General features: G+C 38.0%; 1 protein-coding gene across 1 annotated transcript in view; it reads left to right on the top strand.

Annotated features, from left to right (window-relative positions):
* CRB1 (crumbs family member 1, photoreceptor morphogenesis associated) overlaps window positions 1-25,622 on the top strand; it is a 126,277-nt gene that overhangs the window by 91,435 nt on the left and 9,220 nt on the right. Inside the window, 5 exon segments of the mRNA XM_004685255.1 lie at window positions 221-302; window positions 305-360; window positions 3,950-4,033; window positions 4,035-4,102; window positions 4,105-4,170. Coding sequence (XP_004685312.1) covers window positions 221-302; window positions 305-360; window positions 3,950-4,033; window positions 4,035-4,102; window positions 4,105-4,170 — 356 coding nt within the window.

Here is a 25,622-nt window from a genome sequence, read left to right as displayed (position 1 = left end):
CTGTAGAACTGGAAGATGGATAGCCTGCTTGTTCCAGTGCCCGCCAGCAGGAGCTTTCCTGAGAAAGTGATACTTGTATCATGCAGCACAATTAAGCACTAGAAGTTCAGCCAGCCCAAGTACTTAATGAGGTTGGCACGGAGTATATACATGAACTTTTCCAAAGAGTTTTCTTGAATGAACAAGATAAACAGCTGTGGCTGTTACTTTATCTCTCTAAACACTCCAGATTACCCTCGATGGTCTGTGGGAATAAGAAGAATCTCACTTGCTACAATGGTGGCGATTGCTCAGAGTTCTGGGGTCAAGTGAATTGACATGTGAGTGCAGGCCAGGTTTCACTGGGAACTGGTGAGTCTCGTTCAAACATTATAGAAGAGAATGCTGGGCTGAAGGATAGTGGGATTATTCAAAGCTTCTCTTTCAGTTTTCATCTCAGTTCCCATAGGAAAAAAATGATGCTGAAATATAGGTTCAGTCAGCCAAACCATAAAAAAAGAAGAAAAATTACAGCTCTTAGGTCAAAATAAAGAGCACTTTCTTACCCAAGAGTTCAAGTAGGGAAATAAGCTTTTGAAAAAATGTGCAGTGTGTTAATTTTCTTTCTTAAAAATACTTTCTTTCCCACCTACTCTATTATATGACATGAGTATGGTTGCTGTTGAAATAGAAACATATATATCTAAAAGATTGCCTCTTAGAAAAAAAATAATAAAAACATATATACCTTATCCATATGATTCTAGCTGTCTCAGAGGAGCCCTTCTTCTTCACCTAATGCAGTGATTGTTGCTATGGAGCTGGCCAATGCTTCAGACAGCCTGTGGCCTGCTAAAAATGTAGGCAGATTTGGCTCTGCACTTGGCTCACTGAAGTTGACTTCAACAGAAGAAAGGGCATGAGCTCCATAACTTCTATCAGCTTCTCAAAGGGATCAAGGACCCTAGTATGTTGTGAAGCTATACAGATGCTATATAAACAGATAAAAGTTGACCACTTATTGAGCACAATCTCATGTATGTTATAAAATTATCTATTTTACTGTTTCCATTTGGCATTGCGTAAACCAAGGCTGAGCGCGTCAGTGACAGGTCAACAGCCTATCCAGACATGTTTCAAAGCTTGCCTCTGTTTGTCTATTAAAATATGCTGGCATAAATGTGTGCAGAAATCATTGTTTGCAACAATTAAGAGAAAATGGAAAAAGTACTCTGCTGTTTCCTCCGCCACTCAGGGTTAGATACTTTAATCACTGGTCAGACTTTTATGTTGAGTAACTTAAACTCAAGCATTGTTGATAAAGAGATTTGGGCTGAAATAATTTTCCTCCAAAGTAAAATTAATAAAATAATGTATTTATGCTCCATGAGAATTACCATTTGAATTAATTTGAACTTTCTCTTTTCAGCTTACTCATTTGGTGTCTGAAATAGCTCTTTTGCCGTATGTACAAAACAGCAAGGAATCTAGACTACCCCTGCATTTTACCTCTCCAAATTTCAGTGATATGTCTAGTTCTTGATTTAACAGCCTGTTTTCTATGGTTGGCTTTAAGTGGTACAGGTGGTTCAAACATACAGATGTGTGGAAGAATATAATAACTGTAAATCATATTCTGCTTTACATTGCACCAAATTTTATCAGACATTATTAACCCAGGCTAATAACTTGACCTCCAATTCCACATACTACCAAAATGTTAGAAATATTGCCTTCTTCCCTACTTTAATGTCAGTTTAATACACTTCATGCTATCTTAATGTCACATGAATGCTTAGTGGTACAATGTATAAAACCTATCCAAAGCCTTGGATTACTTATCCCTGTTCTTCTCACATTATTTATATTTACAACAAACCTATCCCTTTCCTCCAACATTTATTAAAAAGAAATAAAACCACATATCTGTCATTTAAATTCAGAGTATAGATTTAAAATATGGTAAGAAAAGGAAGCTCAAAGGTTTTCTTTTTTTCCCAGGAGTCTTTTCATGTGTGCCATTTTATCTGCTGCAAATGGATTTCTACACTAGTGAACATGTGTTCAATAGACTCTGTATTTTCAAAGTCCTTAACTATTTTTGGTGAATTCACTGGGTGCTAATGGATTTATTTATTGTGAGCTTCCACCTATAAACAGACCTCTGATGAATCCTCCAACAGCATTTAGCATGAATATGTATATATAAACTCTGTACTATGTAGCTCAAAAAAGAAGTAAGAGAAGACATCGAGAATGAGCAGCCAGAAGGAAACTGCAAAGTGCTGGGCAAGATCCTCAAACCTGGGGGCTTGAGGCTTCTGTCAACAGCCTGATGTCGAAAAGCTGTCCTTTGATGAATCGCCTTCGCTCCTGTCTGGCTACATCTCCATCTCCACAGTGTCATCCCGGCAGGTTGTGCATGATGGATGGTGTGAACACTGCGGCCCACCCAGGACAGGGCTTGGCAGGCTCCCCTGAGCTGTCAAGAGTTGCTCACATTTAATCAGAGAAGACTCCTTCCAGCCCAGAAGCCTACGCCAAAAAACGAAAACAAAATGTCTCAGCTATGCTTGGTATCCAACAGGATAAGGAGCTAGCTTTGTTTGGATGGAAATCTGTTTTTCCTTTTACCTTGGGTTTGCTCTGCCCCACCCACAGCCCTGCCCTCTCATTCTGAGCCAAGTTTATGCTGTGCTCATAAATTTGACCTTTTGCAGAATTAAAAATTATTTACAGCAAACTTCAACATTGTAAGCTGCTGTGCTGAGATTTTTGAAGCTGGCCTGATATGAATTTTCCATAGTAAAGGAGATGCCTAAGTGACTGTTCTATCCCCAAGGCTTAACAGAGTGGTGCAGGGTAAGTGCTAATAGCTTCCTAATGACTAACAGAATAAATGGTTGGTGAATTAATCAATAAGTTTACAGAAAAAATAAAAAGTTGGTGGTGAAAAATAACAATGTCCCAGGGACGTGAAAAAATTCAATTTACCTTAGAATTACTGTCACTTGTTTGGAACATTTAGCTTTTGAAGTCACTCTAGCTGAATATCTAAAAACTACTTTTGCTACAAAACAGTATTTTTTAGCAAGTGAAATCTCCTAATTTTCTACTCCTGCTTTCTATTAAAAAAAATGGAATTCCAAAATAATAATAATAATAATAATTGAAAGTCTCCCAGAATGAAAACAAAACGAGGGACATTGCCCTTAGTGTGAGAGAACTGATGCCTCAGAATTGAAGCCCAGCTGCTCGAGTGTCTGTCTCCTCTGCTGTTCACTCCAGGTTGGCAAAATCCAGCTTCCATCTCAAGGTTCCCATGTGTCCCAGTAGACTGAACTTGTGAAAGCTGGTGAGGACACTCTACTCCCCAGAGAGAACTGTCCTACGCATGCCCAGCTCGCTCTTGGTCTCTGAGTATCTGCACCATCTTCTTGTTCTGACTGGGCATGTGAGCATACACACATGTGCGTATAAACAAATTATCTCCATTAAAGCATAAATAAATTAAAGGGATTTTAAGGATGCCGTGCCATATTATCACATGTATATATAAAGTATGTGATGATTAGCAAATCAAACCCTACTGTTCTAGACAGATAAGGCAAGTTTTTTTTATCTTTCCCCATTTCACAGCCAGTTTTTCAGCAGGGACTGGGGTTCTGTTTGTGTTTTTTTTTTTTTTTTTAAGATTTATTTATTTATTCGTACAGAACTGGGGTACAGGCCAGAGATGCAGAGGGTGAGAGGATTCACCAGAGACAGAGCAGAGAGAAAAACAGGCAGAGCGACAAAGTACACTGCTGAGGGGAGCAGTGGGCGGGTCAGGAGAGGTCTGCCTTGCCATGTGGTCACCTCCGGGGCAGGCTGGGATCGAACTCATGCGGAAGTGGCTTAAGCTTCTTTGTGCAGTGCTTTAACCCGCTGTGCCACCAGGGAGGGCCTGTTTGTGTTTATTTTTAAGGAGTGACATTGCTGAGTGTGCCGCTGATCCCTGTCAGGACTTGCTCAACAAATTCCAGTGCTTCTGTGACATGGCCTTTGCTGGCCAGCCTGCAGGTAGAGGTGAACAGCCTCTCCTTTTGCCTCTCTCCCCTACTCCAGCAGAATCTCTTTCAGCTTTTTCTTACCTGTTCTGTGCGAATGATGAACCAGGCATTGAGTGGGGGAAACAGGAAGATTATCAGCGTACATTTGAGTATTCCCAAACTTAAAAGCCAATAAATATCAAGAGATGCCTAGGGATTCATTGTCAAGCTGAAAAAGAAAACCAAAACCATCATGAACATTAAAATAAATTCCAGGACTATTTTAAACAAAGCCCAAGTATTTTATGAATATTTATTTTAGCTTAAGATGTTAAAAAGTATTGTTCTCAGTATAACCAAAACATTGTGAGTATATTTAATATCAACATTCTATTCAGTCTCGGTGCCTCCTTATTTGAATGAGCACTGCAGTAAACCTCCCCTACCCCGACTCCATTTTTGTGTGTCTTGGGATGATGCAAGTTGCCTCATTCACCCACTTTGGAGTCATTTATGTTCTTTTACTTCCACCTATTATTTATATAGTAAATAATAATTTGATACATAATATCAATATAATAATTAAATTACTGGTTAAACTGTTTTTATGTCCATTTATGTTTTTATACAAAGCTATCACATGAAGTATTGCCAGCTCTCTGGTAATAGAGAAAATATGTAAAAAGTAGGGGTCGCATAAAGTCCCTACAAATGTGTATGAACAATTATTTTTAAATAATTGGTCTGAATACTCAAACATTGCCTTACCTCTACAATTTTTGATTCAATAAAACCCTCTCTTCCCCCCAAAAATGACAGGATAGCTTTCATATTTTTTCTGTAACATATTCTGTACAAATCGATAACTTTTTAATTGCTTATAAATTTATGATTATGAAAGTATTGACATTTCTATCAAATGGACAAATTTCAATGTAGAGTTAATAAGTATTATTGGTATACATGCATACACCAAAAATCTGTAGTTTATAAAACTAATTTCTTAGAGGCCTATTTTTCTGAAATTTGTAAGTAAATACTTCTTCCTTACTTACCTTTCTGGAAAAAAATCATAAAAGCATAGTTCCTATCATAATCAAAATATATTTAGCATTGTGACTTTTAAATAGATATATGCCAAAAGTGCTGGATCTACAAAGTAAGTTATGTGTAAATTTTTAAAATAGCTTAATTTTAGTAAAGTATATACAATTCTAATTGGAAAAAATTTGTTAACAGTAATAATTGTTTCCACTAGCATGGTATCACTTGTGTTAATTACCTTTGTGTATGCTAAATACCCCTTCCAAGAGACATTATTTGTGTTCATTTAAACAGAAAATAGTTTAATTATATGAATTAACTTAAAAAGAAACTATAATAACAGTAGCCTGCCAGAAGGTCATTTTGTAAATGTGTGTCTGTCATTAGGGTCTGCCCTGGTTTAAAATGTGAAGGGAATTAATATGAGGGCAATTAATCCATTGGGTGCTCATTTAGTTCCAGTTGTTTTAAGAAAAATTTTTTCCCTATGGAAATGACCAAGCTAAACGTGAATGTATCATTTGAAACAAAAGACAAAAGAATATCTACTGCAGAAGAAGAGGAAATCTGTTCAATTTTAATTTTCAGTAATTATAGATTAAAGGAGGCAGCTCCCTACAGTAGGGAGTCCTGGCAGAGAGCAACTAATTTGAAGTCTATTTTCATCCACTTTGCTCGATCCATGCAACATTACCAGCCACACTACTACCTCAGATCATCCGTTCAAAAACTATGTTTTGTAAAAAGAGGTTTGCATTCCCAGTGATTTGTAATAAGCATGAAATAGATTATAGCCAGAGCCAGTAGGTATAGTCTGCCATTTAATCCCTCTGTGTCATAATTATGTACTTACAGTCTATTCCAAGTATAATATGTTCCTTTCCAATATATGTCACTAGCAATTTCTTTCTTGGTTCAGTTCTGATGCCCCTGTTGTCCTTGTAATTGTCCAGTGCTTACTCATATCTTGTCATGAGATAACTTACTTAAAACAAAAATACTTTCCCTTTTTCTTTTTATGCTTTTGCATTTTCAATTACATACTGTATGACTAGAGATTTACTATGCTTGCTTGGAGGGAAAATTAAGCATTTCCTTGTGCATATCCATACTTCTCATCCTCTTATTACTGTCTTTCATTTGCCTTGACTATGTCCAGCTGGTAAGAGGTCTGGAAACTCACCCCCCCACACACACACCCTATAAAGAACATAGAATCACCCATGTTGACCATTATCAATTGTGATTCTTCTTTCTCCAGCTATGTCACTGTAAGTAAACTAGTGTGGCCATCAAGGTCATATATTCTTCTTGTCTGTCAGGTTTCCCTCCAGCTGGCATTCCAGAATAGCTTACATTCCTACTTGCTCTTACTGTTGCTTCACATTGCCCCTGTGGAAGCTAGCATAGCTCAGCCTGGCTCTTAGGGGAGGCCATCTCACACCTCATAGAAATGCCCAGTCTCCTCTAAACATAACCTGTATGTAGTTAAATAAAAGTAATTTGTTGAATTTATGAATTGACATTTGTACAAAATGAGACTATATCTCTAGCTTTGGCCAAACCTCCTCCTGTGTGTGTGTGTGTGTGTGTGTGTGTGTGTGTGTGTACACAGAGTGGTTTTTACTGTTCTCCTTCATGGAGAACAGCAAGTAGAGAAAGCAGGGAGGTTTGGAGAAATTGAAGGGTGGTAGATATTGTCCAGTGTGGCTGGAGCATGAAGGGGAGTGAGCAGAGTAAGGCTGAAGCAGAAATGAGTCCTTCTAGGCCATGTTGGAGACCTGGGCTTTTCATCTCACCAGCAATGGGGAATCTTTGAAGAGATTCAGACAGAAAGTGTTACGATCACACTTGGACTTTAAAAACATCACTTGAGCTTGTATGAAGAGGAGCCATGAAAAGACAGGCTATAGAACCAGAAAGACGCATTCAGGAGCCTTTGCAGTCACTCAGACAAAGGGGAAGGACATTCTGCACTACTTTGTGTGGCCAGACTGACGGCATTTGAAGCAGTAAGCTCATGACTGCCCAGGAAAAGGCAGAGGTCTGAGAAGATGAAAAGTTAAATTCAATAAATTATTTTTTCATATGTGTTAGCTGAATAAATGAGTAAGTGTATGGGACAGTGAACTGTCCAAGGACAGTGTCGAGCCAGTGTGAATATTGCAGTCTGGAGTTCAGGAGCTAAAGCTAGGCAGGGTGTATGTGTTTGGGAAACATTCCACAACTAAAGAACATTTGCATTTCATGCTTCATATCTGTAATACATTATATATTTTTTCAGTTTTAAATAACTTTTTTTGTGGTGAGAGCATTCAAGATTTATGCTCTTAGCAACTTGTGAGTATACACTAGGCTATTGCTAACATATAGACCCAGGACACCTAAAAACATGTGCCTTATACCAGTACCTCTGTTTTCCTCTACCACTGACCCCTGGCAACCCTCATTCTACTCTCTATTTCTCTAAGGTTATTATTTTTAGTTACCCCATATGAGGTAATTTTTAAAAAATTTTCAGTCTGACATTTTTATTTAGCATAATGTTCTCAAGATTCATCTGCATTGTTGCAAATGGCAGGCTTTCCTTCTTTCTCATGGCTGAATAATGTTCTACTTCATATATAGAAAGTATCTTCTTTATCTATGCATCTTCTGGGAGAAAGGTGGTTTTCCCATCTTGGCTATTGCAAGTAACTGCAAAAAGCATAGATGTGAAGATATACTTTAAGAGCCTAGTATCATTTCATTTGAACATATAACCAGAGTGGATTGATAATTCTAGATCATGTACTAATTCCTTCTTAAATGAGGAAACTGCCTACTGAGGTGTCCATACTGGCTGAGCCAATTTACATTCCCACAAATAGTGAATAAGGATCCCTGTAATCTAAATCCTCTCCAACACTTATTTCTTGTCTTTTTTGGTAATAGCAATCCTAATAGGTGTGAACTGATACATCATTGTGTTGTGCTTTTCATTGGCATTTTCTGATGATTAGTGACCTTGAGAACCTGCTTATATATCTGTTGGCCATTTGTATGTCTTCTTTGACTAACATCTATTAAATTCCTGTCTACTTTTTAATCAGATTATTTTTTTTTTTGCTATTGAATTGTATAAGTTATATTTTTTTGGGCCTGTAAGTCCCAATCCTCCAATTGCATGAATGATTGCATACATTGTCCCCACTAAGCCCCCATCCTTAGTAATTTCTCCTCTGAGACTCACCTCATTAACACAAGAGACATCTTTATTTCTCTCAGCACTGAAGAGCTGGTTAAATGGAGCTACTTTCTAATTAACAGAAGCAGAAACTGCAATTTCAACTAGCAAATCTTAGACTGTATTAAGGTAGGACTTGACCCCAGAGCAGATAAAAATGCTTTCTTTCTGACCCATAGTAACCAGGTAGTTGGTCAGCACAGATAGTTTTACTTCTGGACACCACTCTTAAGGGATAGTACCTACAGGTGCCTTCCAGGGCCTAAAGGAAGCATTTTTGAAAAAGAAGACTTAACAGAAGCATGAAACTGCCTTTATGTGTTTCAATAGTTATGAAAATGAAAACTTAGATTTGTTCTCCATTAATACAGAGACCAAAAATGAAACAAAGGAGTAAAATTTATCGGACTGAGATTTCAAGCAGCAAGCATAAGGGAAGGTGTCTTGGCATTAGAATTATTCAATAATGTAATCTTATTGATTTCTACTAGAGTTTCCCTGAAAATATCCATATAGAATCTAAGTGATCATATGCCACAGATGTCACAGAAAATATTTGCACATTGAACAGGAGTCTGAGCCTGAACATTATTAAGCAAATGATTAGCTGATTAAGCATAGTTAATATGCTTTCTCTATAAATTTTCTCAAGATCATTATGTATATGGCTCATGGCAGCAGAATTATAAGCTAGGTTTAGAAATAACATTTACATGTTTTAGTTTATAAAAGTGTAGTGGGTAAGGCTAGATAAACAAGATTGCCTAATACTTGGGAGTTTTTTTGTTTTTTGTTTTTTCAGATCATTAACACATTGGGCCATGTACAAGCAAAGAAATTTTTGAGAATGAGAAGTTTCCCTAAGAATGCATTTTTAGATACAGTAATTTATTATGCTGTTTCCTTTGAAACTGAAAACTTACAACACCACCTCTGCCTCACTGGCCACCAGAAAGGATCTTTATCATTCAGGGCAAGGACAGTCTGGCGGAGTGCTTCTCATGTGCATCACATGCACACACAGCCCTGCTGAGCAAACCTTGAGATCTGCACCACCCTCCAATCAATCATTTTCAGGTCCTGTCTGCAACAGAATCAAAGCCTTAACCAGAAAAAATATAGAGCCTCTGGGAAAGTTTAAGTGGTGCTCGTTTTTTCCTAAGAGATATAGTAAAAAATATTTAGAAAAATATTACATTTTGTGGGATCTCTTCCAAAGGAAAATTAATAGAGAATTGAAAGTTAATTCTCTTTCTACCACTAGACTGGAGGACATGACATTAAAATATTAGTCTGAAAATTGCATATATTTGTCATATGGTATATACAAGAATGACTATTTCATATAGTCCAAACTAAGAAGTGACTGATATATGCTAGGATGCTTCTCCTATTTCTGGGTTATGGATGTAGACTGAGAATCAAAAAGTTTAAAAAAAAAAGTTTCCACGACTCATCTAGTCTGATATATTTCTATCAAAATGAAGAACCGATAGCCCAGAGAAGGTATACCTTACTTAAGCAGTAAAATTACTTAAACATCAAGCTGCCTCCAATATTCTGTCCACTCTTGTAGGCAATATTGTAAACTCTCCACTTCATTCACCATGGAAATTTTTGATGAGGTCCTCAGAGTATCCTAAAGCACTGCATATTCCCTACATACATCATCAACTTAAAAAATAAAGTACACAAAATCCATTTGAAGGTGAGCACTATATTCATCATAATAATCTTTGTCTGATAGTACTTTTCAAACAGCCATTATCTCAGAAATATCATAGAATAGGTGAATTACCATGACTTCATCCTATAGTTCTAGAACATAATAGGGTCCAAGACAATCTGGCTCAATTTTGTGATAGAAAAGCGAAAGACAGTATAAGATGAAGGGCACTGGTATAGATAACATCAATGAATAAGTATTCATAAGAACCTTCGAAAATAAATGTTATGACTTCCATTTTACAGGTGAGGAAAAGAAGATTTAGAAGAGATAGGAAACTTATTGTAGTCACACAGCAAATAAGTATCAAAAAAGTTTAGAACCTGGTTGGAAGGGGGACTTATTTCCAAGAGATGTTGAAATGTGTCATATGTTCTTTTGCATCAATTAAGATGATCACGTGATTTTTCAGTCAAGAGTACTAATCATTCCACCATGGAACCCCATTGATCATGTGATTTTTAAGTTCTTCATTCTATCAATGTAATTACATTGATTAATTTTACATTTGTTGAACTATCCCTGAACCACAGATATAAATTCCACATGGTTATGGAATATAATATTTTAAAATGCTATTAAATTTGGTTTCATAACACTGTATAGAGATGCTTGCATAAGATATTGGCCTATAATTTTCTTTCTTCTTCTTTTTGGTGTGTTTGGCTTTAGAATCAGGTTAATGTTGATCTATAAAATATCTTTGAATATGTACCCCTCTCTTCAGTTTTTAAGAAATGTATGAGAATGATTGGGATTAACTCTTCTTCAAATGTTTGTTCTATTCTCCAGTGAAGTCATTTGGAGAAGAAGAAATAACTCATCAAGTTCAGTTAAAGAAGCAAATTGGGACTCTATTTGAACCTTAAAACTTAAGGGTCTATCTCCCTAGATTAGATATACATGAAAAGATGCTATAAAAAAGGGTAGTTAAAATAATATATAGTAGGGCATTTGGGAAGTGGATAGATATACCCCATAACAAGCTAACTGAAACTTCATCTTTCTGCAGAAAGAGTATAAGCATGCATATAAGACAATGGCTGATTGAGAGAACCTCTTCAGGAAGTCCCAGAATTCCAAGATGGGAATCATTCATTGAAACATAGTAAGTCTAGCAAGTGAATGGACTTTCTTTTTCACATAGCAACTGACAAAACTCACTAAACTACGAGAATGAACCAGAAAATAAAAATAAGCCCAAAAGGGATTTGGAGTCATGAACACTTTGAGAGGGTTGGGGTTGTGCTGAGTGGTAAAGGCTGATGTCAACGATGAGCCAGTTGGCCACATCCTTAGGATTCTGCTCAGCAAGGAGCCCTGGTCCATCACATAGAGGCTTCCATTCTGTGGCAAGTTCGCTCCTTTTTTCCCTTTCTTTCTTAATTTGGTCTTCAGTAAAGAGGGGACTTGGACTGATAGTCTCTTCAAATTTCAGTTTTCAAAACGCACTGTCACTAATTACTAATTACTGAGTTTCTACTAATTGGCATTGAAGGAGGAGGAAAAAATAGCACTAATGATTCTTAAATGTTATTTTGATGTATTTCAGTCATAAAATCAGGTCTAACTCAGTTCACTAATCTGTTTTCCTTTTATCTTTTCACACTTTATTAAGGTTTCTGCTTCACCAAGTATAATTAATACACTTCATTTCTCAATGTGAGGTCATTGACTTCAGCTTTGCAGAAATCATGTAACACAGATTTTCACCTTCAGAACACATTTCTTCCTGTGTCCAAATGGAATGGAAACAGGGGGGTACAGAGTGAGCTTCCTGGGCTCTGTGACGAACGAGTTGGTGTTAAGCCACAGATAACTGTGGGGGAAATAACCAGATTGACGTGGTCACTCACTTGACTAGCTAATCATATCAAAGAACTTTTTGGTTACCCATCAGATTAATCTCATCTTCTTTCAAATCTCTCAGAACTGATCATGGCCTTGACTATTGGACTTTGTAGAAATTCATCCATTTACCCAGCGTCGAGGTCAGCACAGTGAGCAAACAAAATATGCACAAAGGTTATGTTTGTGCTTTCAAAGAGCTCAGGTAAGAGGATTGGGTGGCTTCTATAGTAAACTATAGCAAAGCATCTTGTGTGGAGAATACATTATGGTTTACTTGATATACATCCCTCCTCTCAAACATATAGTTGAAGCCTATCAAAGATCATTTCAGAAATCAGGTCTGCATGTTACAAACCAATCAAATGGTTTACAATGAATTTGAGTACACCCTATTAAGTCATTATATTCTAGAATTATTCCTCCCTTTAATTTTTACTCAAAATATTTTTTAGTATTGGTTCCATCTATTAAAAATAAAGTTGTGATCAACCAAACTGAAAACTAGCAAGTAATGGGCCATCACACTGCTGTCTAGTTTAACATGGTGTGAATTTAGTTTGCTTTACATTTTTTCATTTTCAAGAATTATTCTTATATGTGGATTTTCTTCCTAAGTAAGAGTCTTTAGGAAATGAGGTTACAGTTCTTTGAACTCACTGTTAATTTTTTTAATGAAAGCTATTTAATGAAAACTGGGTATACTCAAGGAATTTAATATTTCAATGAAGTTAAATATAACTACTGACTGAAATTAGTATTTCATCATTGTTCTGAAAACTTTGTTGCCTTATATGTTTCTGAATTATATGTATATGCTTCCTCTCATCTTCATAAAAGATAATTATTTTTTTCTAAAAATGTATAAAGATCGTGGCTATTATGTTTTCCTCACACCTGTCATTACTGAATCACAGACTGTTTCATGTAAACTATAGAAATATACTGAGGACTAATTGTATACATAAAGTAGGCAATATTAAATATAACATTCAGAAACACAGGTTACCTGAAATGAAATGTATTTGATCATTTGGGAAGCATATTTGTAATTGCCAAGTCCTGGTCTACCTGAGTTGAATTTAATTCCATAAGTAACTTTGAATACATATTACTTCCATCCACTTCCCCTAACATTTCTTTGATAATCCTGTGCTGACAGAAATACTGTGTTATAAAGGAAAACTGAGATACCCTTTGTTTGTTATTCAGAGTGACAAAGTGCATTTAACACCTGGTAAATGACTGAAATCATTCTAGTTGATACCTAAACCTCAGGGGGAAAAAATGAAACTAATATGTTCCTTTGAACTTTTCAGCAGCCAACATCAAACTGAATAGATAATAGATATTCACTGACTGACACAATGAGTAAATTGTTTTTGAGGTAAGTTTAAAGTGGCAGCTTTTAATTTTGAGAATCATCTATGTGTTTATACTTTGTATGCCCCATAATCTGAAATTAAGATGAAAATGGGCATCCATGTGTATTGCAAAATGTCTCCTTTTCCTTACCAAAATCATAGAATGAAAAGTGCAAGACTTGGTTATTAGTAACCACTTTGGTGATGATTATGCCTCAGAATAAGTGCTGATATTCTCCATCAGGGGAACATTTCCACCTAAGAACCAGATGTGCAGAATCCTCTCATTCATGTTGAAATGGATTATGACTAAGTTGACTTTCTTGAACCAATCCCAGAAGCAGCTTAGATCCATAACGATGTAGGTTCCCACCTCAGATATAATCACATGGACAACCAGCATATAATCTCAGAGCAGGTTTCCGGAGTATATTTAATTTGATTTCCTTTTTTTTTTTTTTTTAGGGAAGTTTTCCATATCTGCCTGATTGCGGGAAAGCGTGTAACTTATCTTCAAATTAAGATGAGTGCAATTGAATCATTAAACCTATATCATTTTAATCCATCTCCTCCAAGCCACCACTGTTGAATCTTTTAAAAAAGACATTTTAACGCCTATGTTGCTCTTTGAACCTCAAATCCTTATTTCATTCCTCTTTGCCTGGTCACACATAGATATAGGTGTTCAAAACTTGCCAGGGCAGTCTTCTTTGCTCCTCTTCACTGCCCAGTCTGTTCCAATGGACACCTAACACTCATATATCCACCTCACCCTAAATACACACCTGCCAGAACATGTAATGAAAGCAATGCTAATAATGACCAGTATTCATAGAATGTTTACTCTGAGTCAGGCGCTACACTAAGGTCACTATATATTATCTTACTTAACTTTCACAAAAGACTGAGGCAGAATTTTCCCTATTTTACTGATGAGAACACCAAGTCAGGGAGACTTGTCTTCTCCAAAGTTGTCCAGTTTAGAAGCTGCAGTATGAGTTTTCAGACTTTAGGGGGTGTTAATGTCCTACCAAGGGCAAAGGACTTATTTTTGCCTGACCCTACATTGTATGAACTATAGGAAGTTGGAGGAAATGTTACATTTAACTTTGGAACTTTGGACCTGGTAGTGTAAGCTTCAGCATTTGCTGAAAGAAGGAATGAATGGATGGAGAGATGGTATGTGTGTGCACATAGGAGTCAAGTATGATACTTTCAGAGGTGGGGAGGATAGAAAAAGTTTCACACAAAAGACATTTGGATCAGCTTTCAAGAGAATGAACAGAATTTTTTTTTAACAAAACAAAGAGGACATATTCCCTTGACATGTTGTTGCTGGTTTGGGTGGTTTGCAAACAAAGTGTTAATTAAATTGCTTTTAACAGAAGAAATTAAGTCTCCAAGTTGTGTTGCCTGATAACAAAGAGAACTGGGAATGCCCAAGCTCCTATTCATAGTCTAAATTCTTATCTGTGTTTATCCATTGTCCTGGTTGATAATCAGGTCTTTGTAGAACTGTGTTGTGTTATTTGTGAGGGTTTGAGAAAGGAAAACAAAACAAGACTTCCTTGAGGCGTCACTGAACAAGGCATATGGATGGGAGAAAAAGAAGGAAGTTTATGGCACTGGCCCCAAAAGATAACGCCAGGCAGGTTGTTGAGGAGGCTCTGGGTGGCAAGAGAGGAAAATATGCCGAGGATGAATAGATGGTGCCAGAGAAAAAAGGAGGATCTAAGAAAGTGCTAGAAAAGTTCACAAGTGGATAGGGCTCATCAGCAGCCATGGGGCCATGGAGACATGGATGGAAATTCCCGTTTTTGCCCCAAGTACACCATTAATGAGACCAAAGAGAATCACTTCTCACAAACCTGGTTGTCAGAGAAGCTTACAAAATCCAAATATTCTTTCCAAATTCAGCAGAGCCCGAAGGGTTTGTACTGTCCACTCCCTTCTCCTCATTGCCAGTTCATCCTCCCTCTAAGTCCCCTTCATCAGCAATAACTGCTCCCCTTGGGATAAACTAACATTCTGAGCTCTCAGCAGGAAACCAATGTTCTGTCCTTGCCTAAGTCCCATGACCTGCAGAGAGCTGCTGGAGTTGGTCATTCAGCCTCTTCCCTGCAGCTGAGAGTGAGAACCTCTTCCCAAGCAGCCATTCCTGCAACACACCTTGACATAGGGAGGGTGGAAGGGGCAGGGAGTCCCTGAAATAGAGTACACAGTCCCTCCTGGAATAGCATCAAGAAAACTACAATCTAGTTATTCTTCTATTTGTTTAGTGGGGGGAACTGCCAGTTATCCTAAAACAATTTCCCCTTAACTTATGTTACTGAGTGAAGCAGCATGTGAGTTTACAGGCTTTCAGTCACCATGAGCTGTTGCAAGAGGAGATTTCATGGAGGAGATGGCAGTTAAGTGAGAGGGCCATGAATGATGAGAAAGATTATGCAGAGGACAGAAAGTGGGAGAACACTTAAGAGAGAAAAATGCTCTAACATGGGGAGATGAAGAAATGCTGGGATGACCTTAAACAGAGACGGGAATGGCCTGACATTTGCAGGCAAACGATACAGACAAGAATGGGGAGTTGAAGTGGATAGATTAGGTTAGGGCTGATGATGGATAAAGTGGCCCAAGTCTCTGTTAAAATCCAGCCAGAGGAGAGTCCTTTCATTATTCCCTCATCTGGGCCTGTGGCACATTTTCCTCTGAACAGTTTCCTAGAGGGTATGAGTACCTATGGACTGAGGATTCTACCCCTGAAACAGCAATTTTTTTTCTAATTTCGCCTATTCTTTTTTACTGGAACCCAAAGCAATGCACTGTTCCTTGTTCCAGAAAGTCTTTTTTTTTTTTTTTTCCTTAATAATGCTGAACAGGCAGTAGCTTTGCATTGAGAAGATTTGGGAGGAGAGTTTATTTTTTTTTAACTAGCTTATCAAAGGCACATATTCTTTAACCCGATTTTTGATTTCTGCTAATTAAAAGTTTCTCTAGGCATAGTTTTGTTACAAACCTTGCTTTAAGCAATTTTTTTTAACTTAATTTGAATCTTTCTAAAGTTCTTTTTCATTAATTGGGGATTTTCAGGCCTGTGATGCTCTTCCCTTTTTTCCTCAAAGGACCAAAGACATGTTTTGGTCTGAGAAGGTTGAAGTCTAATCAGATTAAGTCTTCCTTCCCTAAAAGTTGAGCAAATTCCCTGGATCAACACCACTAGAAAAGAGCCTTTGGGGACAATAGACCAAAGCTGTTATTGTTCATCATCTCAAAGTACATAAATTTAAGAGATAAATTTACTCACTTTTAAAAATGTCCTAATTGCACAGATCAAAGCAAAATGTATCCTCTACCACGCAGAGAGAGGCTTGTGCATTTCTGTGATTGGAGCAATGTATTATCAGAACTAAGGAAGGCTGAGAGCAACTGCCACCTGCCTGTGTGGACCTTAAGCCCTGCTGGCTGCCTCAGCTGGCCAGGGCCTCATGGGGCCTTGCGTGCCCAGAGTTGTGTTCTCTCTGATGGCTTCCCTATGCCCACCTCACCCAACATGCAGTTCCTCATTTAATCCTGATGTCACTAGCTGTTATTGCTACTTCCCAAAGGCAAAGATTAAGGCCCAAATGTGGTCAGTAATTTCCTTAGTGTCTTGCAGTCCAGCTAACTTCAAACCCTTTTTATATCCAATTTAGCAGCCCTGGTTTTCTGCTCCGTAACATGCAAAATATAACACGTGTAGATTGGTTCTAAGCACACCGTCCTATCTGAAAATTTTAGAAATGTTAACAGTACTTGTAAAATGGCTGTTTCAATAGATACCAGTACATAAAATTTATAAAAACCCGAGTTATTCAGCGGTCTCTGTGGAATTGTTTGAAGAGCAGCTCCTGAGAACAAATGAGAAATGTAAAATGGTAAAGAGACTAAATTTGTTCTGTGACCCTAGTGGGGGTCCAGTGCCTATTTATTTTTACCATTAAGTCTCCTGAAACCTACCTATAATCACAGCTGGTAGTATGTAAATTACCCTAATTTGCAGCTTCTTGAACTTAAAGGTTGCATATGTGTGGACCGGTAAAATTCCATGGTCACTTAATTACTAATATAAATTCTCTTGAATTATAGAAACCAATATAAACACCTTCATCTTAAAAGCAGAACACTAAGTAATGATATTGAGCTTAACATTTGTCCTGTGGGGTGAGCAGAAGAGATATAGGTTTTGTGTAATTATATACATTTAGTTTTCTGTCTTCACATAGAAATGGTAGCATACCCCAGGATTCCCAACATGGCTGGGGCATACCATACCGGCTCTTGCCATTGGGGTTGGGAGACATGCGCATATTTGGAAGAGACTTTCTGGAATGTAAAGAGCCTGGTGTGGTGTGCATGTTCGTAGGGCAAAGAAAGCATTTGAGCGGCCACCTGTTTAGATAAAACAGCCTGTGAGAGAAGAGTAGGCAGTGTGTTCTTCACTGATTCACACAGCACGGTTAGCGAGAATATAGCAAGAAGCCCATCTTTGGTTCAACCCCCTTTTAAGGATTTGTTCACTGATTTCCTCACTCGAGTGATCTCAGGTTGTATCATGATCGCAGTCTCCGACAAAGTTCTAATTAGGGCTGAAGACACAGATCTGTAGAAACTTTCTGTCTGCCTGACAAATAGGCTGAGTACAACTGAAGGAGTTGCTCATCCTTTATGCCAAAGCATTTGTCTTTGCCTTTCTGTATGATCCCATCTCATCTGATTAGCTTCAAAACTTTGAATAATAAACATAATATGCAACCTATGCTATGTTATGAGCTTTGAAGTTGACAGCAGAGAAAAAGAGTATATTCTGTTTGAATATAGCTGTCCAGATATGGGAAAGTACTGGCCTTGAAATCATAGGTTAAGACAAGTTCAACATGCTGTGAATTGTAGCCCATGGCTGAGATTACACCAAATAGAACTCTTGCTACATACATTAAAAACATGTTCTTATAAATGAAAGTAGCTAGACTTTTTGACATGCACCTGTGCTGCTGCTTTTTTTAATTTTCCACATGCTACCGTATAATCAACTTTTTGCATCAGACTTTTTAAAGGTAGTAATGCACCATTGCAAAAGACAGCTTAAGTGCATTTTAGGGATCACTGTATTATCATCAACTCACATTTATTGGACTGAGGCACTATAAACAATACTTACATACTTTGTATAGGGTGAAATATGTGTACACGCTTTCACATAAATAGTCTTGAAGCCAGTTTTTTATTTTTATTTTTTTACATTTCCTAGAAAATAGAAGCTCCTATATAGTGGTTTTAAAACTAGTGCCTCAAAAGGAGAATAAAAACAGCTTTACAGTTCTCCTGTGCTCATGGAAACCTTAAATCCTTTGGCACAGGGTGAAATGCTAAAGGCCTTCTAAATGTTCCCCCGTGTCATAAAAATACGGACTCTACTCAGTCTGATGCAAAGGAACCAGTGTGCTTTTGGGAACCAGGTAGAAATGGTATGGGATCCAACAGGGTTTGCTGCTTCTACTTGGAACGTGGCTAATGGATGTACAAGGTTTAATTATGCATACATTTCAAACTTCCCATCAAAGTCAAATTGTGCTGATGTTAGTCAAACCTAATCTAGGCATTGATTCAAGAACCTGCTGATGGAGTAAAAATACATAAAAACTTGTTAACAAGAAGTACAATTATCTACATCTCAGCAAATAATGCCAGAATGTCATGTAATCTGCTGAGCTCAGGCAGCCTGTAGCCAGTGAAACTCTTCCTTTTCTTCATTGCTAATATTTACAGTTGGAAGCAATACATGGCTGCAATCTAAGTGCTGCACCTAAAAGGGGAGTTGTTGGCTTGATACCTTGTTTCCTGACACTGCGAAGCCCTGAAACAGCTACCTTCTTAATCAAGGCCTGATAACATTGTGCTAAAGCTGGAGGGTAGCACATGGCTTTTCTACACAAGCGACAACCCTGAGAGGCTTTCTGCATTGTTTAGTTGTTTTAGTTTTTGATAGACATGCTGGGGTGTTAGAAGCACAGGACTGAAAGCTGTGCATTTCTGGGTCCTTTTCTTTGTTTTGCTGAGTTTCTCAGGGTCTATGCCAGAACTGTTTATAGAGTCAGCTTACCTCTGGGACATCTACTGTATGGTAAGCACCTTTCTAGAATTCACAAATAAATTCCTTTCACACATCAGCCTACTGTATTGAAGCTCATTCTTATAGAGAAGTTCCTTTAAAAAGGCTAAACAAACATCAGCATGTAGCCATGCATGACTGGTTATAGAGCACTGTACCTAGTAAGTGACCTGGAATAAAAAATAACCATTATTACTCTTCTCTCAGTGTAAATATATCAGCTAAGGATAGTATAGTTAAACCTAAGAGTAGACTCAGGGTTACACTATATAGTACTCTACCCAGGATGCATCTGTGCCTAATTGAACAAGTTCTGACAATTTGGATACAAGTTTTACTGCTTCCTAGCTGTGTTACTTTCAACAAATTGCTTAAATCTTCATTTGAAGAAGGGCAACAATCTCTATATCATTAGATTGTTGGGAGGATTAAAGTGAGATATCATGTATATTGCAAGGAACATATTCAGTCCTCTGACTTTAATTACTCTTTCCCTTATGGACTACCTTTTAGTTCCAAAGTATTCTACAGATATAATCTCACTGTGGAAGATAAACCAGATAAACCTGACTAGAAGGCATAAATCATCAAAGACCGACTTGTCATCTGTGCAGTAGAAATAAAATATTTATCTTCGATTCCAGAGACTAGGAGCAGAGCCTTAAAAAAATACTAGCAAAGGAATTTTCTTAAATGAGAGCAATGAAGCCACTGGATGGATGGGGTGAGTTACAGAAACCATGGAAGAATAAAAAGGCCTTTTCACTGGAGGTCTGGGAGAGTGAGCAGAGCACATCGGGGTGTGAGGTTGTGCTTCTCTAGGTATAAAACGATTAACAAATCACAACTCTTGGGAGAAAATTGCCTTTTAACTTAGAGGTGGTTTCACGTGGGTGCACCAGAGCTTGCCCTGAGGTGCCTGGGCCCTGACTCCTTTTCTCTTCTCCACGTCATGGCTGTTCCTCGTGCTGTTAAATCGCAGCAGATGGCTTCCTTTAACACCCAACGCTGTCAGTGGAATGTAAATGCGTCTCCTCACAACACTGAAAATACTGAGTCTGTGTATTTAATCTGTGCTGCGCGAGCAGAATGACCCTGAAAAGAACATGAGCATGGAGCACGTTTGGAGAATTGGCATCGATTCTCGTAAACAGAATTGGGGAGGATGTTTTAAGCCCAGTGACTAATCGTGGTTTTCTTCCCAAGACTCCAAACAATCCTTTCCCTGAGGACCAGTCATCTAAATGGTGATTGAATAGAAAAGTTACAGACCCAAGGGAAATACTTTTTAGAAAGGGAGGGAGGGAGAGACAAATGTTAATTTGGGGTGTGGGAAACGAGATGTTCTGCACCAAAAAATTGAAGAGGTTTTTAATTTGAATTCTCAATTCTAAGCCCCTTTGGGAGTTTAGAAAACCAAACCTCTCTGTGCTTCAGATTATTTAATTTAATGAGGGGAATATTCTTTTACAAATCATTTCAAAATTGGGGGGGCATGAACGTAAATCATACAGATGTCAATATGAAAAAATGTAATCAATAAAAGTTATCCAGAAAACACTAACATTTGAGAACAATAATAGCGACTTGTAGAACTAAACTACATTCACATGCTATAGCTGGGTTATTTCAGTTCTTGAAGAGGTCTCTGAACTGAGTAGGAAATAAAGAATCTGATCTTCATTTTTATAAAACAGTCACTGGAAATTATTCAGTGGCAAAAGAGGAAGAGAATCTTCATGTGATTTATCTTTTGCATTTTTTGTAGGGAAGGAACAGAGTTTTAACACTTCTAAGTCCTGTATCTTCTTGGGCAAGAATCTGCTTTTCCTTCAAAAGGTGTTTTGGATCTCATTCTTACTGTATACAAAGACTTAGAGAGCCCAAAGTACACAACAGTCATCTCAGCTGTATCAGTTGATCTAATTTATAATAGGCTCTTAAAGTGTGTGCTAAATTTATACGTAGAAATACAACTATTTTAGTTCGGCAGTATTTTTTAAGTAATGGGAAAGTGTTATTGGACTTTATGTCCCTCTATTGGCTGCTTTACATTCCTCAGTACTATTGTAAATGCGTCCTTTTGGGCATTTAGGTGAATTTTTAGCAAAGTTAGGCATAAAGGTGTGTGTGTGTGTGTGTGTGTGTGTTTAATCTTGCCAACTTTAAAATGTATAGACTTATACTAAATGACTTCTGGATTTAAAACCTGACTCCTGAAAACAACATTTAGCTCTAAAACTGAATAATGTTTTAATAAATCCTCAAAATATGAAGGCCTCTATTTCTGCAAGTTATCAGGGCATATTGGTATTGCTACAAGTGCACAGATTTTAACAACGTTTACTTCAGTTCTGACCAACCTCAGTTTTGCAGAATCTATGAATGTTTACATAAACCGAATCTCACATTTCACAGAGACGTCTGGGCAGTGAGGGGGTTTCTGTTAGATCATGCAATGTCTGTTACCTCCCAGTAGGCAGACTGAAACGGAATGACTGGTAATTTGACATAAACTGACAGTGACAATGCAAGTAGCTACTTCTAAGATTATTTAGGAGAAGATGCAGGTGTAGACGTTTATCAATAAAACACCCAGAAAAGGGATTTTTGTTTCTATGTTTGCGTTTTACAATAAGAATAGAGTAAATGGCACAGTAGATTATACCAACAAGGATGTCAGTGACAAGCTGTCAAAAGTAATGTATTTTACATGGGTGACTGATTACTGCACTTTATCAGTTCCACGAAGGGAAGCCAATTTGAGTCTGGTCAATAAAATACAACCCCCAGAATTGGGCTGGGCACAGCTGACACTTGTGGCAGAGTTGGCATCACTTCTGCTAGGATATAGCAGGAGTTGGTTCTGCTGCCATCAGGGATCTATAGGATGTTTAAGCGCTATTTCATTAGTAACTACTATGCAAGTATGTCTGAAGGGACAATGCCGTTGTCCTTCGTGCTTTGTAAAGTAATGCAGGTCTGCAGAAGAAGTGGAGCTAGTTATTCCAAAGTTGGATTTACTGCAGCCTCACAACTGTTGAAAATTAAACTACATGTGCTGCAAGTTAGGGGTTAGTAGGGTATCTCATTAGAGGAGGCTTTTTTCCCCCCAGAGACTGGAGTCTTTGCTGAATTACTGAGGGACTTATTTGAATGTAGACTTGGACCAAATAATTTTCTGATAAGTTGGCCATAAATCCTCAAGAAAATAAGCTTGGTGTTCTCAGGATATCTATTGGCTTTTTGATCATTTTTATGACTTTCCTTTTGCTGGTCAAATTATCCTTATATGCTCCTAAAGCTCCTCTGACATGGATTAAGTCAAATCAAACCAATAGACCTTCATTATTTTGGCAACTGGTTTTGATTTGAGTGCAATAAATACAATGACACAGACTAGATTACCTTTGCCAAAGGGATATGTGATAAACCATAAGGATGTCAAGGATTCGGCTTTCTTTTTCTGCCATAATGTGTGAGTGAATTAATAACAGCTTTTGACCAAGTGAAGAAAGCTGGAAAGACAAAAGAAATCTGAGGGGAAAAAAAGCCAAAGTAAGACATTTAGGTCAAGAATAATGATAGCAATAAATCATGAGATAGTTCATGAGATCCCACTGTATGCCTGGCACCATGCAAGGAATTGGAAGACAGGGTTGGGCCAAATATATGCAGAAACTGACAAGACGTGACCCATGAGTATCAGTGTGGGGAGTAAGACTACCAATAAAAACAGGACTCGCTGGCAATGAAAGTTTAGAGAGAAATCAGCAAACTCTGAAAAAGCCAAGAAGGGATGGTCAAAGAAGCAAGGTCTGCAACTTTGAGGGTTGGAGGAATTATTTTCAGATAAAAATCATTTGTAAAAATATTACTTTTCCAAAATGTTTGAGAAAAATTAAAATCTGAAGAAAACTGGGGTGGGGAGTAGAGGGGGGAATGTGTATGCCCTTCACCCAGTTTCAGCAATTTTTAAAATATTTTTTCTACCTTTGCTTTGGCTCTGTCTGTACACATATTGTTTGCTGTATCTTTGCAAAGTGGGCTGTAGACACTCCAAGAACTTGCCACTAAACATTTCAGCAAAAGAATTTCCTTAGCACCAGTGCAGTTGTCCCTCAACCTGTAAGGGATTGACTCCAGTAATTCCAAAGTGCCCAATTCTGGAGATGCTTAAGTATCTTATGTAAAACAGTGTCATCATTAAATAAAGGGAGTCAACAGAACCTTGGAAAATGGAAACTACACTTCTGGTGTACAGAAGTGTACAGATGTCAACTATAATGTTGTATACAAAACAGTTACTGCAGTTAAAACATTGTAAATGAGGTAGTATTTGCATATAACCTACACACATCTTCTCATATATATTAAATCATCTCTAGATTACTTACAATACCCAATACATTATTAAAATTATGTAAGTAGTTGTTATATTGTACTGTTTGGAGATAATTACCAGGAAAAACATCTGTAACTATTCAATACAGAAACAACCTTTGTAAAACTAACTTCAATAGTACATTTTTTTAATCTGTAAGTGGTTGAATCTGGGGGTGCTCTACTGTATCCAAGAATACATCATCTTACCTTTCCAGATTCAGATTTTTCCAGTTGTCCCAATACTGTCTTCTATAGATTTTTCTTTGGCCTAGGATACAGCCAATTACATGTAGCTGTCAGTTGTAAAGACTTTTTACTCATCTTTAAACTCAACAGTATACCTGCACTTTAACATGCTTAGCAATGAATATTCTCTTCCCTCTGATATTATGCAGAAAATCAGTTGGTATATTTATAGTTATTTCTGAGAATGGAGTACAAAGAAATTCAAATTCTTCCCTACAAAATCCAAGTTAGTAAGGACTCTTGGATAAATAGAATGAGAACTAAAAAAAACAATGCTAATCTGTTTCTAATTAGCGGTTATATATGCTAAGAAAGAACCAGCAGGGAAATACTGCTGTCCTTGAATACTGTGGTTTTGTGCAAAGTCATTTCAGGTATAATTATGATGAAAAAGAAAAACTCCTGGCCATTGCTGAGTAGAGGAACAGTATTTGAGTACCTGCTTTCCTCCTGTGTCTAGAAGGACCATGCTGGCTCTGCCTGCAAGTGTTTGCTCCAGTGATCCTGACCCTTTGCTCACTGAGGGAGATAACAGTTTCCTGAAATGGGTGTGGATGTGGCTACACACTCTCAGGCAAACGAGAAAAGGGCAGGTTCACTGTCAATTCTGGCAGACAGATAGAGTTACATTTCACAGGCCTTTAACGCCCACTCAAGGAGCCAACACAACAGGAACACCAGGCAGGGAATCTAGCACAAGCGTGGCAGCAGGTGCTGGCAAGGCAGGGGTACCTGGATGCAGGCAGGCCTGTCACGGTCTCTCCCCTCAGAGCAATCTTCCTCCTCACTGCGCTGCGACCGCTGCCTTTATCCCTTCACCCCTAGGCACAGCTGTGAGCATTTACACACCCACACTCCGGGTTCTCTGGCCAGGTGTGCACAATATAGGTGTGTCTACCTGGTGCCCTTCACCTAGGCTGGGCATCATGTCAGCGCCGGGAGGTCCCCGAAACTTTGATTTACTCATTTACTCTACACACCCCCAGGTTGGATAGAAAATACCTTGCGAATGCTCCTCCCCATTCCACACGTCTGCCTATAGCCGCATAAGCACATACCCTCCTCCTAAAATTCCCAGGCAGACAGAAGCAGCATGCTGCATGCTGTGCTTCTCCCTACGGCTGGCCTTTCCTCCTTAAACCCTTCTTTACCTCTTTATTCTCCCTGCAAAGAAAGGGATATCATGAGACCCACCTTCCTTCCTCTCTCCTGCCTTCATATCTCTACATAACTTCTCTCTCTTGGAATGATGGTGTTTATAGAGCCACCACCACAGTTAGTGAGCTTTGAAAGGACAGTACTGTGCCTTTGATTTCCGTATGTCCAGAACTTGGCCAGCCTGAAACTTTATTGAGCAAGTAAATGAAAGCATAAACAACTGATTTAACAAATAGCACCACCTTTAAACTTTCTGGGCTTTATAGACTTCACCTTATGACTCAAAAAAACAATAATGCCATAAATGAAGCAATGAGCACTACAAGTGTGAGTTAACAGCCATGGATTTGCCTCTTTGGGCAAAGCGCAATACTTTGTATTATTGGAAAGTTCCAGAAGAAGTAACGCCATTCCTTTTAGCACTGAAGGGAAGGTGTAGAATTTGGCTACTGTTACCAAAGCACAT

This window comes from Condylura cristata, unplaced genomic scaffold (assembly GCF_000260355.1).
Source record: "Condylura cristata isolate star-nosed mole 26May11 unplaced genomic scaffold, ConCri1.0 scaffold00018, whole genome shotgun sequence".
In the NCBI taxonomy this organism is placed as follows: Eukaryota; Metazoa; Chordata; class Mammalia; order Eulipotyphla; family Talpidae; genus Condylura; species Condylura cristata.
The sequence above is the reverse complement of the archived record's forward strand: the minus strand, read 5'-3'. Positions and strand labels throughout refer to the sequence as shown.